This window comes from Vitis riparia, chromosome 4 (genome assembly GCF_004353265.1).
Source record: "Vitis riparia cultivar Riparia Gloire de Montpellier isolate 1030 chromosome 4, EGFV_Vit.rip_1.0, whole genome shotgun sequence".
NCBI classification, from domain to species: Eukaryota; Viridiplantae; Streptophyta; class Magnoliopsida; order Vitales; family Vitaceae; genus Vitis; species Vitis riparia.
In genome coordinates, this window is record NC_048434.1 from 19,943,898 (window position 1) to 19,957,913 (window position 14,016).

Below are 14,016 nucleotides of genomic sequence, written 5' to 3' on the forward strand. Positions count from 1 at the left end.
CAGGAGACGAACTTTCTAAGACAAGGTACGAACTTTGTAAGAGAGGGTACGAATTTTGTAAGATAGGGTACGGACTTTTTAATAGAGGGTACGAACTTTGTAAGAGATTGTACGAACTTTCTTAGAGATGGTACGAACTTTCTAAGAGAGAGTACGAATTTTGTAAGAGATTGTACGAACTTTCTAAGACAGTGTACAAACTTCTTTAAGAGAGGATACAAATTTTCTAAGATGGAGTATGAACTTTGTAAGAGAGAGTACGAACTTTCTAAGAGAAGGTACGAACTTTGTAAGAGAGGGTACGAACTTTATAAGAGATGGTACGAACTTCCATAATTTCTTTAAGAGTAATTTTTTTAATTTCTTTTAAGAGTAATTTCCATCATTTCTAAGCTTAATTAGTATCAATAAATAATATTATTGTATTTCCATGTGGAAATATTTTTTAAAAGTTTTAAAAATTGTAAAATTTTCGAGGGTAAAGAGAATGTGACGAAATGTGCTAAGAATGTGAGGATTCCTCACATTTTGATAAATTACAATAAAATGTTGAATTTTAATGAAAATACTCATTTCATATTAAAATATTGCCATATTCATTTTTATGTTGAATTTAAATGTTTAATAATTTTTTAAAAATAAAATAATGTAATTAAGATATATGATAGATTTTTTTTTTTTAGTTAATAAATATGTTTTCAAATTTTATATCATTTTTATTTTTATTTTTTTCAATTCTATTTTTATTTCATATTTATTTTACTTAAACTCAAAATTGTTGAGAAGGGAGGAAGAAAGAAGGCCTCAACCAGTTCTTCCCTTAACTGATTAAGTGGAATTTTTATTTCAAATTTAAAATGGATGGCCAAGATGTAATCTTGAACATCCAATGACTTAAAAAATCTTTTCGATAGGTACTGAAGAGGTACCCTAGAATTTTCCTATAATAGATAAGAATCTCTTCTTCTACTATATTTTACCATAGAGTAGTTGACGATTTGAAAACAAAAGAGTGCACATAATCATCAAGTTCCCGGGAACCGAAGAGAGCCAGTAAGGGTACTGGGGTAGGAGGGAGAGCATTTTTCCAAGGGTATAGAAGCTGCTGATGATGAAGAAAAACTCCGAGCTGTAGGTCACGTGACCTGCACCGAGTTGGTGGCTGACTGGCCCGCCTCCTCGGAGTTTGACCTTTATGATCCCCATTCTCCAGCGAGTGAGCATACTGGATTGAGTTTACAATCCCCCCGTTCTTGCAAAATGGGGTTTCGCCATCTCCGAGATGCTACTTTAGCTGAAATCCTGTTGATATAGATTGATTTTAGCTTACGTATCTTGGCAGGAAAACTAGGGGATTTGGCACAAGAGGGACTTTTTCTCTAAAGCCTACTTCCTCTCTCTGATCTCAAAACCCATTTTGTCTCGGTACTGGAAGCTATTAATAGATTCTACAACAATAGTCCCTCGGGTGAGATGGCTATCCGACCCCCTTTTTTTTTTAGAGGTGGAGGATGTTTTACACTCTACTTGAAAAGTCAAATTCTATAAGATAAAGAGAGTCTTCCATTGGATAGAGTCTGAGGTAATTGCTTGAGGATGAAAGAATACGGTTTGATCGCATTTCCCTCTTCTCCTGGAGTTGTGGGATTGATTCTTGGATTTTTCTCAATAGTACGGTAATTTAAAAAAGTTATGCTTAAATTACTGTAGTAGAAGAAGTTATTACAAATATACGGTAGTTTCTGCCACCTAGGAAAGAGGATTTGCCAATTAGGAGAGAGGAGAGAGGAGAGAGGTTCAGCGGATAATTTTTTTTTTAAAACCAAAATCATCTTTAAGGGAAATCGTCTTTTCAAAAGACGAGTTCCATGAAAAAAAAATTAGTATTTAAAAAAATTCCTCATTTACAAGGGAACTCGTCTTTTGAAGAGACGAGTTCCTTGAAAAAAAAATATATATTTTTTAAAAAAATTCCCAAATTATTATTTTAAAAAAAGAAAAAAAAACAATTCCTCGAGGGAACTCGTCTGTTGAAGAGACGAGTTCCCATGGAAAAAAATATATATTTTTTTTTTTAAAATTCCCAAATTAAAAAAAAAAAACAATTCCACAAGGGAACTCGTCTCTTGAAGAGACGAGTTCCCATATGATTTTTTTTTTTTTTTTTATAAAAAAGTTCCCAAATTAAAAAAAAAAAAAAAAAAACCAATTCCACAAGTGAAGAGACGAGTTCCCATGGGAAATTTTTTTTTTATTTTTTTTATAAAAAAATTCCCAAATAAAAAAAAAACAAAAACAAAAAACAATTCCACAAGGGAATTCGTCTCTTCAAGAGACAAGTTCCCATGGAAATTTTTTTTTTTTTTTTTTAAATACCCAAATTAAAAAAAAAAAAAAAAAAAAAACAATTCTTCAAGGGAACTCGTCTCTTGAGTTCCCATGGGAAAAAAAAAAAATTTAAAAATTTTGTTTTTTATAAAAAAATTCCCAAATTAAAAAAAAAAAAAAATTCCACAAGGGAACTACTGGGAAATTTTTTTTTTTTAATTTTTTTTTTTAAAAAATACCCAAATTAAAAAAAAAAAAATCTTCAAGGGAACTCGTCTCTTCAAGAGACGAGTTCCCCTTGTGGAATTTTATTTTATTTTATTTTATTTTTTTTAATTTAGGAATTTTTTTAAAAAAAATATTTAAAAAAAAAATTTTTCCCATGGGGAACTCGTCTCTTGAAGAGACGAGTTCCCCTCGTGGAATTGTTTTTTTTTTTTTTTTTTTTTTAATTTGGGAATTTTTTAAAAAAAAAAATAGTTTTTTTTTTTTTTAAAAAAATTTTCCCATGGGGAACTCGTCTCTTGAAGAGACGAGTTCCCCTTATGAAATTGTTTGTTTGTTTGTTTTTTTTTTTTTTAAATTTGGGAATTATTTTTTTTTTAAATATTTAAAAAAAAAAATCCCATGGGAAACTCGTCTCTTCAAGAGACGAGTTCCCCTTGTGGAATTGTTTTTTTTTTTTTTTTTTTTCTTTTTATTTATTTTATAATTTAGGAATTAAAAAAAATATTTAAAAAAAAAAAAATTTCCCATGGGGAACTCGTCTCTTGAAGAGAGGAGTTCCCCTTGTGGGATTTTTTTTTTTTATTTATTTTATAATTTAGGAATTTTTTTTTTTCAAGAGATGAGTTCCCCTTGTGGAATTGTTTTTTTTTTTTTTTTTTTTTTTTTATATTTAATTTGGGAATTTTTTAAAAAAAAAATAGTTTTTTTTTTTTAAAAAAAAATTTCCCATGGGAAACTCGTCTCTTGAAGAGACGAGTTCCCCTTATGGAATTCTTTGTTTGTTTTTTTTTTTTTTTTTAATTTGGGAATTATTATTTTTTAAAATATTTAAAAAAAAAAATTTCCCATGGGAAACTCGTCTCTTGAAGAGACGAGTTCCCCTTGTGGAATTGTTTTTTTTTTTTTTTTTTTTTTTTTTTTTTTTAATTTAGGAATTTTTTAAAAAAAATATTTAAAAAAAAAAAAAATTCCCATGGGGAACTCGTCTCTTGAAGAGTTCCCCTTGTGGGATTTTTTTTTTTTTATTTTATAAAGAGACGAGTTCCCCTTGTGGAATTGTTTTTTTTTTTTTTTTTTTTTTAAATTTAGGAATTTTTTTTTAAAAAAATATTAAAAAAAAAAAAGAATTTCCCATGGGGAACTCGTCTCTTGAAGAGACGAGTTCCCCTTGTGGGATTTTATTTTTTTATTTTTTTTTAATTTAGGAATTTTTTTAAAATATTTAAAAAAAAAAAAAATTTCCCATGGGGAACTCGTCTCTTGAAGATACGAGTTCCCCTTGTGGAATTGTTTTTTTTTTTTTTTTTTTTTAATTTAGGAATTTTTTTTTTTTTTTAATTTTTCCCAATGGGAAACTCGTCTCTTGAAGAGACGAGTTCTCCTTGTGGAATTGTTTTTTTTTTAATTTGGGATTTTTTTTAAAAAAAATATATTTAAAAAAAAAAAAATTTCCCATGGGAAACTCGTCTCTTGAATTTCCCTTGTGGAATTTTTTTTTTTTTATATATATATTTTTTCATGGAACTCGTCTCTTGAAGAGACGAGTTCCTTTGTATTCGGGAATTTTTTTAAATACTATTTTTTTTCATGGAACTCGTCTTTTGAAAAGACGATTTCCCTTAAAGGTGATTTTGGTTTAAAAAAAAAATTATTCGCTGAACCTCTCTCCTCTCTCCTAAGTGGCAAATCCTCTTTACTAGGTGGCAAAAACTACCGTATATTTGTAATAACTTTTTCTACTACAGTAATTTAAACATAATTTTTTTAAATTACCGTACTATTGAGAAAAATCCATTGATTCTTTTTCTACACTTTAGTATCTCCAAATACTTAGAAAGCAAACATTGATTTCTTATTCTACGTTAATACAAAGACTTTAGAAGAGATATCTTTGTCAATCTAATTAAAAAATAAAAAATTGATATTTGTTTAAATAAAAAGAAAAAAAAAAAAAAAGAAGAAAAAGAAAACACCGAGTGCCTGCCATTAATAGATTTAGACTTTTAGTTTGATGAAGGCGTTACTTTTCTTGGCATAATCCCATTTTGCTTAGGTTTGCCCTTTCTTTCTAATTCGATTCAACCCTATTCTTTCGACGAATAAAGAGTAGAAAGACGGTAGATATTGAACAAGAATAGATTCCCAACGACATTTCCCAACAAATCTGATTGACATAAATCCTAAGATAATCAATTGAACGGTTCCTTATACATCAAAAGAATTTCTGATGAAGAAATACGCATCTGTAATTGGAGTTTGTTGAAGAAAGCAGTATTAAGAGGGTTAAGATTTGGGCTTGGATTCATTCCTGTAATATTCGTCGTAAGCTTCTAGCTCCTCGTAATACACGTCCCACACGCACCGGACGCATCCGCTGCCGCAACAATCACCCGGCAACGGCTTCTCCGGCAGAGGCGGCGGCGGCGATTTCTCCGGTTGTTGCTCCCCTTTCTTGTTGCTATTCTCCATGGATTCCAGTGGTTGGTTCTTGGATAACTCGTCCGCCATTAGGGCTGGGATTCTGATACACGAGGCTTTCGGATCTCGAAAACGATGAGCGAAGAATCTCCGGGCAGAGATTAGCGAGAGGGGCAGATCTCTCATGGACAATACGACATCGTTTCGGATATTCTGGAATTGTGGATTTGGTAGCGTGGAAATGTGGACTCCAGGGCGGCGACGAAGAAGTTGAGGATGATGAGGGAGGGCCGTTTCCATCCACCGTAGGCCCAATTCAATTGTGAAGTACACAAATGCCGTCAAATAATAAATCACGCGTAATGTTCACTACAGTTCTGGCTGTACAATTTGTAAAATTTCTCATTTTTTATTTTTTATTTTTTATTTTAAATACACGTCAAATAACCAAAATAGTGCTAAAATAAAACAATTGAAGTATAAAAATTGTTATTTGATATTTGTAAAATAAAAGTTTATTTAAAAACTTAAAATATTTTTAATCTGTTTTTAATATTTTTATTTTTAATCATTTTAAGTATTTATATAATGATTTTTAGAAAAAAATCTCAAAAAAACAAATAAAAATAACAAAAAAACAACTAAAACATATTTTTTTCAAACACCTTGTTTTTTGTTTTTAAAAATAAAAAATAGAAAATAATCTTTGGTTATCAAACTTTACTTTTTGTTCTAGACAATAGATCATTCTTAAAAACAATTCCTAAATAGATCCATAATTTCTAAAAACATGAAAAAAAAAAAAAAACAAGATAATTTCTAAATTTAAACCATCAGGAAAGACAACATAATTTATTGCAATTTCTAATTGGGCCCCAAAGGCTATAGAGAACATTTTTCAAATTTGTAACATAGTAAAACTTATAAGCAATGCCATGATTTGGGGTATAAAAGTAGACAGTGAATACAGGAATACAACTGGAAGGCACTGGTGTTTGCTATTTGGGGCTAAAGCTTTCTCCATCTCACTCCTATCTCTTTAGCCCCAACAAGAGTAGTATTAGTCCAAGGTAGTCAAAGCTGTAAGCCAATCTGATGAATTTTAGCTTGAAATCATTCCATGGAGGAAACCTGGGCTCAAGTTCAAGGAAAAAACTTCTCCGCAGAACTGCCTTTTCATGGCTGAAAGTGTCAAATGAGTATTTCCCATGATACCTCCCAAACCCGCTCTGTCCCACACCTCCAAAGGGCAACGTGTCGCAAATAAACTGCAAATGCAATCATACAATTGAATGAATTTAGATTTTTGTTTTTGTTTTTTGGATTTCTTTGCAAGTAATTTACAGAGAAGAAAGGCATGCTGTACAGTACCTGAATCATGATATCATTAAAAGTCACACTTCCTGAAGATGTTTCTGATAGAATCCGTCTCTTGAATGCTTCATCATTGGTGAAGGCATAGAGGGCTAGGGGTTTGGGCCTTGAGTTTATGAATTCAATGCTTTCTTCTATGTTTTTCAGCTGCACAAACAGTGATACATCCTCTTCTTAAGAGAACAATGGCCTTACTAAAACTTCCTAAGACCAAAGGAGAGTATAGTGGGTTTCTCACTGTGATTATTGGAAGCAGTGGGCCAAAGATTTCTTCTGTCATGATCTCGGCATCAAGCGGAGGATCTAACAAGATCGTAGGCTCGATGAATCTGCAAAAAGAGAGAAGAACAGAACAACAGAGGAGGTTTACAAACAAAAATTGAGCAACAATGGATATATCACAAGGCAAAGTGCACCCACTTTGCCAATTCATTATCAAAAACCATAAAAAGAGTGGTTACAATTTCTCTTCATCTATTAAGCCGCCATGAACTATGGAAGCCGCCACAAGAGGATCTTTAAGAAGATTGCGCAATCTCTGAAAATGGTGCTTATTGACAATTCTGGAGATGTCCTTCAATTGTTTGGGGTTTTCACCATAGAATTTCTTGATGGTCTTCTTCAGCATTTCAATCTGAGACAGAAGAAAAACCAGTGAACATAAATTGAACATTGAAGCCATCCCAACTAATCGCTGCCACACTAAATTAAGAGAGGCATGTGAACATAAAAGTTGGAAGTGAATGGTAACGTTAACTAATTACCAGATGAGAGGCAAACTTTTCTTCCACAAGCACATAATCGACCCCTATGCAGGCTTGCCCATTGCACGGCCCCCATTTTCCTCCAACTACCCTCTTAACAGCGACCTGGACCATCACATGAACAAAAACAAAGGAAAAAAGTAAGTACTACTGATCTCTCTCTTTCTTTACTGCCATATTTCCAGTAGTGATATAAGTCGAATTAGTAACCTCTGTATCTGAAGGGCTGGAAAGGTAATCAAAGATGGTAGGGCATTTCCCACCCAGCTCTATAGTAACAGGCGTTAAATGCTTCACAGCAGCTGACATGACAATGCGTGCCACTGATGGACTCCCTGAAGATGCAGCCCCACCAAAGGCAAGAATGTCATGGTAATTAGACTCTAGCTTAATTGGATATTTGAATGGTAATAGACAAAAAAATGATACCAGTAAAGAAAATCTTGTCCCATTTTTGCTGCAGTAATTGTTGGCTGATTTCTGCTCCGCCTTCAATGACTTTAAATGCTTTGCTGTCCAGGTAAAGAGGGATGGTATTTGCTAGAAAGGAAGAGCATGCTGGGGCTTGCTCAGAAGGTTTTAAAACCACGGAGTTCCCTGCAGATATTGCTCCTATCACAGGGTCCAATGACATTGCTGTCCCAAGCAGAGAGTTAACTCAGAGGGTTGTATCTCCCCAATTGTATACACCAGGCAGAAGTATATATAAGGTGAAGAAATGAGTGGACTCACAGATGGGGAAGTTCCAAGACGAGAATATGAGAACCAGGCCAAGTGGTTCGGGCAGCACTTGTCCTTTTGCTGGGAAGAAAATCAAGGGCAATGAGCTCTGCCCACAATGCAATACAGATTAATTTCAGGAAATCAGGCAGTCTAACATTTCCATAGTCTATATCTTGGCATCCCTATATATGTACAAGAAAGGTTGAGTGCATTCCAATTTAAGACTTGGCCAAAATCAATCCTCAAGACGTTGCAGAAAGAAATTATCACATACCTTTTTGGGGGCCATCCATTCATCCACATGGCTCAAAGAATACTTGACAGATTTTTCCACAACCCCAAGCTACAGCAGTGTGAATCAAGCATAAGTCAAGTGCTGAGATGATTTAGCAATGTACTAATAACAAATCTAGAATCACTACTTCGAAAATATTATCCAACTTCCATCTCCTCAATCATTAAATATATATTATGAAATCGACATGGCTGGTTATGGAAACAAACCAATAAGATCAAGTCCAAAGGATACAAATGAATGGAACTCTTGAAGGGAATTAAGTCAAATTCCCAACTTATGAGAAACAGAAAAAAATTGAGAAAAACGTGCCAAAGAAAAAATAAGAAAAAATAATTACACGTGGTTCGACAATTTACCTACGTCCATAAAATTGTAGGGATATTACTATTATAAGAGAAGTACAACTTTCGACTATAAATCGGATCAAACAAAACTAGGCTCTACAAAACCCACTGAATAAAGGCACAAACAAATCAAATTAAGACAAAAAAATACAAACAAATGGAATTCAAGTTCCAAGACATAGGGGATCCGAACCCAAATTTGTGTGGGAGGCACCGCTTGATGGTGCCAGTAACTATCGAAAAAAGTACTTTCGGTACTGTAACAGCAAACTTTACCATCTTGCTTTCACTGTAATTTCACTGAAGGAGAAAGGTGTGCATTAAAAGGGACCAGTAAGTGTACCATGCATGTAACAGGACCGGTAAGATTATTATATATTAAGAGCGTTAATTAATCTGATATAATAATTAGGAAAAAAAAAATTACCTCATCTCTGTAAGATTCCACAGGATGCTTTCCAAGATCTTGTTTAAGCGCTTCGAAGATCTTATTTTCATTGTCGCGGAGCAGCTGGAGAAGTGCTTTAAGCTGGGCTTTTCTCCAAGCAGCGCTTCGGGTTTTTCCGCTTCTGAAGGTTCGTCTCAGCTCCCCTATGCTCTCCTCCACCCTACCCCCTTCCATGCCGATCATTCCATTCACACCGCTTCCCGTCATCTTCATAAATATATGAATACTAGGCTTGGGAATTAGGTTGGCCGTGTCTCATCTGTTGGATAAGGGCATTAAATGCCACCACCCAACATCTTCCTCCCTTCCAATTTGAAAACTTTGACGTCCATCCCACGCCCTCTGCCCAGTAATTAATGGTGGGTGTGGTGACGAACCTGCTTTTGTAATGAGCCCTGTGAGGGTGGGTGTGAAGTGTAACTGAACTGACCTTTCCTAAGGTTACATATCGTCACAACTTGCTCCAACAACTAATTCGGTGACGATATGTTCATTTGCCTAATCGTTTTCACCTTTCTAACCATCAAACAGATCAAGGCGAAATATCAGAGTGCTCAATTTTAGAAGCCAAATCGAAAATAGTGTCCTCTTAGAAACTTTTCTAGAAACATTTTAATTTAATAATAATAAGAAAAAAAACTTTTAAAAGACTTAATAGAAAAATGTTTTCCAAAAAAAAAAATTTAATTTAAAAACTTTTGTCGAAACATTTTTGTAAAACACTTTTGTTAGTACACTGTGATAGTCTGCCTTCTAGAATCTTCCCTTATATATAGATAAACAACTTTCTACGTAATATGTTTCATTGATTTAGAACGTATTTCATAATGATTTTAGAAAATATTTCTATTTTTTTTAGTATTTAAAAGATAAAAAATTTTATATGTTAAAAAAACTAAAAATACTTCATATCAAACACACTCTAAATATGTAATTGAAAAATATTTTCTAGGTTTTGGAATGAAGTCATGTTCTATTAACATGATCATTTTTAAATTCTTTTTTACATAGATGGTTTATGTAATTATTGAACACTAATGCTTGGTTGTCGTCCTCATCGTGGTTACTTGAATGCTCTCTTCAACTTTCATATTTAAACTTTATTTTTAAGATTTTTTTCTTCTTCTTTTGTTAAATGTAACTTTTAAGAATGTTTAAATATATCAATAAGATGTGAAATACTTTCGGTTAATTTGAAACACCTTTGTTTTTGCTCAAATGTCATGCATAAAATAAATATTTATTTAATTAAATTTTAAAAATATTGAAATTATTTTTAGTTTCACTAAATATTTTTATATCTTCATCATAAGTACTAAAACAAGAAGTAAGAAACGATTCTCTATCAATTAGAAAATGCTTATACGTCTCAAATTTATCCCATAAAAATCTTATTTAACCGTAGGTTGCTGTGTTTTTCTCGTCAATCTCATTTTCCGGGAAAAGAAAGGAAAAACAGAAACAAAAACAAAATAAAAACAAAACAAAGCATTAATTGTAGGTTGCTGTGGTATTGTCATGAACCTCATTTTAGTCATGGTAGGAAGACAACTCATGACTTATACAAGCAATGCACGAAACCCAAGTAAGCAAGGTGGACGTACCACATACAACTTGCACCACATATCCAAACCCTGTACAAGTCACCAGTCACCATTGAAGTTGTTGGGGGAATTGGCTTTTAACCTGGACACTTAACGAGGGCAGTTGGCTGCTGGCGATGTAGATTTTGGGTTCCTTTAATTGCAATTTGGGCCTACTTAAGCGGTAAGACGTGTTTGTGTCAGCATTGCAATAAATCAATAATGCCTCTCCCTGAAAAATAAGTCAAATGACAGACAGAGACCTTGATGAAATAGGCGAGTGGTGGAGAATTAGTTTTCCCTGCCGCATTTAATTCATTTTCAAATTGATCGGACCATAAAAATTGGTAGCTCACGTTTAATTTAGTAAAATATAGCGAAAAATCATTGATTTAGATAGTTGGATGATCTTATGGCGATTTTTTCTGTTGGTGCGACTAAATGTGATCTAACAACTAGAATTTATATATTTGGTCTTAAAAGAACTCTGTCTTCATATTAAACTACTCTAATCTACTTAGAGGCAGGTCAATAGATGGACTCAACAATTGTCCTTAAAATTAAATTTCTATCACACACTTTGATGGAAGATATGATGTGCAAAAATGACCTAAAAACATTGGGTGTAAAAAAAATCACAGATGGTTTTTTAACTATAAACAACCCATGGTTTTATTTTATCAAATACACCTATTTTCTCGAGTTTTATATCTTTAACACGTGCACTTTTTTTTCACGTCTCTAATACAATGCTCTCATGTTATATTTATTAGATCTCTTGAAGCCTTAATTAAAGTTTACATAGTGCAAAACTTATATATAAGTTTACATAATCTGATTTACGTAGTGCTCTTTAGTAAATCTTGAGTTTGTATTTATCTTTTTCTTGCTCTCTTTATTTATTTCTCATTACTCCTATATTGATTTTAATCATATTATTGTTTATATTATTATTTGTATTCGATCTATGTAATTGTCAAATTTGTAAAAATTGACCATTATCCTATTCATCCCACTTTCTTTGTTTAGGGTAATTACCTTAAGTTAGTATAATTAGAATCTTAATAAAACTATTGAGAGGTGAAGAAAATTTCATCTTTAATTAGCCAACACATGGATGGTTCATAGACGAATTGACAAAGATGAGAAGCTTATGTCTATGTTGGATAACAAAAAGAAGGTATTTTTAAAACATTGAAAGTTAGACAAATCATGTTCTTCGTCCTTTGAAGTTGACATGGATGAAAACTCCTTATTTGAAGTCCTCAATTCATCCCCTTCACTTTCTTGATACTTTGATCGATAGCATATGTGCTTTAGGGAGAATGCTAACTTAATATCAAAGAAAGGTCTAAAGTACTCACATCTCTTCCTTCTTTTTACAAATAAAGTGCTAATTAACTCGATGTCCAAGAGAAATCAATGAAAGCACTCACATCAACACTTCCCTTTGCTTTTAGGAGACACAAAGTTCGATGTTAGACAAAGCTACTATATTTGTTAGTAACGTTGCAAAGTTGAAGCTATACAGGAAGACACTCTTAGAAATTGTTGCTCCTAAGATGAGCTAAAAGGAGAAAATATGGAATGAGAATTCTCTATATTGATTTCATGAACCATAATGGATGGAATATAAAATCATATTATCTATGTCATGCCCCAAGACCTACTCTAAGGGCATGATGGTCATTTCATACCTCAATCAATGAAATCACTTACATCAACATTTTCCGAGGCACAAAGTTTGGTGTTAGATAGAGCTACTACATTTGTCAATAAGGTTGCAAAGGTGGAAGTTGTATACAAAGACACTCTTAGAAATTGTTGCTCCTAAGATGAGCTAAAAGGAAAAAAAATATGGAATGACAATTCTCTATATTGATTTCATGAACCATAATGGATGGAATGTAAAATCATATATTATCTATGTCATGCCCCAAGACCTACTCTAAGGGCATGATAGTCATTTCATACCTCAATCAATTAAATCACTCACATCAACACTTTCCTTTTTTTTTTTTTAAGGCACAAAGTCTGTATTAGATAGAGCTACTACATTTGTTAGTAAGGATGCAAAGTGGAAGTTGTATAGGAAGACACTCTTAGAAATTGTTGCTCCTAAGATGAGCTAAAAGGAAAAAATATATGGAATGAGAATTCTCTATATTGATTTCATGAACCATAATGGATGGAATGTAAAATCATGTTATCTATGTCATGCCCCAAGATCTACTCTAAGGGTATGATGGTCATTTCACACCTCAATCACAAAGACTAAAAGTGCAACCAAATTCTTGTTCAGAGTATGTAAAACATCTTACATTCCTCAAAACTCAACTTAAAAAAATTATACATGAACCACTTTGCGATTATCCAAACAACTTCATACTCAAACAATTAAAATAGTCATCAATTTTTAACATTTAAATAATGTATCAAACTCAGAGTCTAAACCCAAAAATCCTAGTAGAGAATAAATTTTGTTCTGACCATTACTCCTCACATAAACAAAGAGTACTTGAAAAATATTCAACAAAAAAGAATTAGCTCAAAGCTTAATAAAGAATATTAATATAGTTTTATGGATCAAAATTTTCACATAAGATTGCAAATAGGAGAAACAAATTATAATTATTTTCATAAAAATGATTGAACTTTGAACATGTTAAGACATTCCACATTTGTAATCAATATTATTTATGTCAATAACAATTTCATATCTAATCAAAATTAAATCTGTTAGCCCAAGGGTTCTCCTAATCGGGTTTTGATGATAACAAACCATGGTTAAGTAACTAATTGGTTTAATGTTTAAGAATCTCAGGTATAAACTCGAAAATTCATCAAATGACCAAATGGATACAAGATCGAGACGCTTGGAAGACTTGAAATCATAGGAAACTAATGTAACATGAATGCATGAGTGCACTTAGGATTTTCATACGTTTTCATGCATCTTAGAAAACTCGGTTTATTCTGTAAAACGTCAACTTCATTAAAACCCGAGTTTTTAACTAATTTACCTTAGGCAAAATGTTTCAAAATTGGCTTAATAATTTACCTAAAGACCTTGCCTAAGTGTTAGAAAAGAAAGAAATAAAAAAATAGGTTTTTCGGGGCCAAAAAGGCTCAACCGGTTGAGGCTATGGCCAACCGGTCAACCGATTGAGGAACCGGTCTACCGATTGTGGTCGTTCGGTCGAGTACCGGTCGAGGAAGGTCAAAAACCTTCTCTCTCTCCCAGTAGCCTTCTCTTCCCGGTCGAGGTGATTCCTTTACTGGTCGAGGTCCGGTTGAGGACCGTTTGAGGTTCGGTTGAGGCAATGGTAACCTGTCATGCATTAAATGCTCCAACGGCTAGTGAACCGGTCGACCCCCAGCTCGACCGGACGAGGTTGCCTTTTGCTGATTTTGACTCCCGAGCTTAGAAACCTATAAATTGAGAGCTTCACTTCATTTATTGACAAGAGAACAATTGCATTCAAAGCCTACCTACCTATTCTTGATC

General features: G+C 33.0%; 2 protein-coding genes across 2 annotated transcripts; both read right to left on the reverse strand.

Annotated features, from left to right (window-relative positions):
• Positions 1-4,678: 4,678 nt before the first annotated feature.
• Positions 4,679-5,341, reverse strand: LOC117913018. Its single transcript, XM_034827865.1, has one exon. It carries the CDS (start codon positions 5,272-5,274, stop codon positions 4,840-4,842), a length of 435 nt encoding a protein of 144 aa, XP_034683756.1. The 5' UTR covers positions 5,275-5,341; the 3' UTR covers positions 4,679-4,839.
• A 457-nt stretch (positions 5,342-5,798) lies between these two features.
• LOC117911969 (aldehyde dehydrogenase family 3 member F1) lies at positions 5,799-9,262 on the reverse strand. Its single transcript, XM_034826367.1, has 10 exons — positions 8,905-9,262; positions 8,110-8,178; positions 7,845-7,941; positions 7,542-7,748; positions 7,323-7,447; positions 7,113-7,217; positions 6,810-6,982; positions 6,587-6,677; positions 6,346-6,495; positions 5,799-6,242 (listed from the first exon to the last, which is right to left on the reverse strand). Exons 1-10 carry the CDS (start codon positions 9,136-9,138, stop codon positions 6,006-6,008), a joined length of 1,488 nt encoding a protein of 495 aa, XP_034682258.1. The 5' UTR covers positions 9,139-9,262; the 3' UTR covers positions 5,799-6,005.
• Between the last annotated feature and the right edge of the window lie 4,754 nt (positions 9,263-14,016).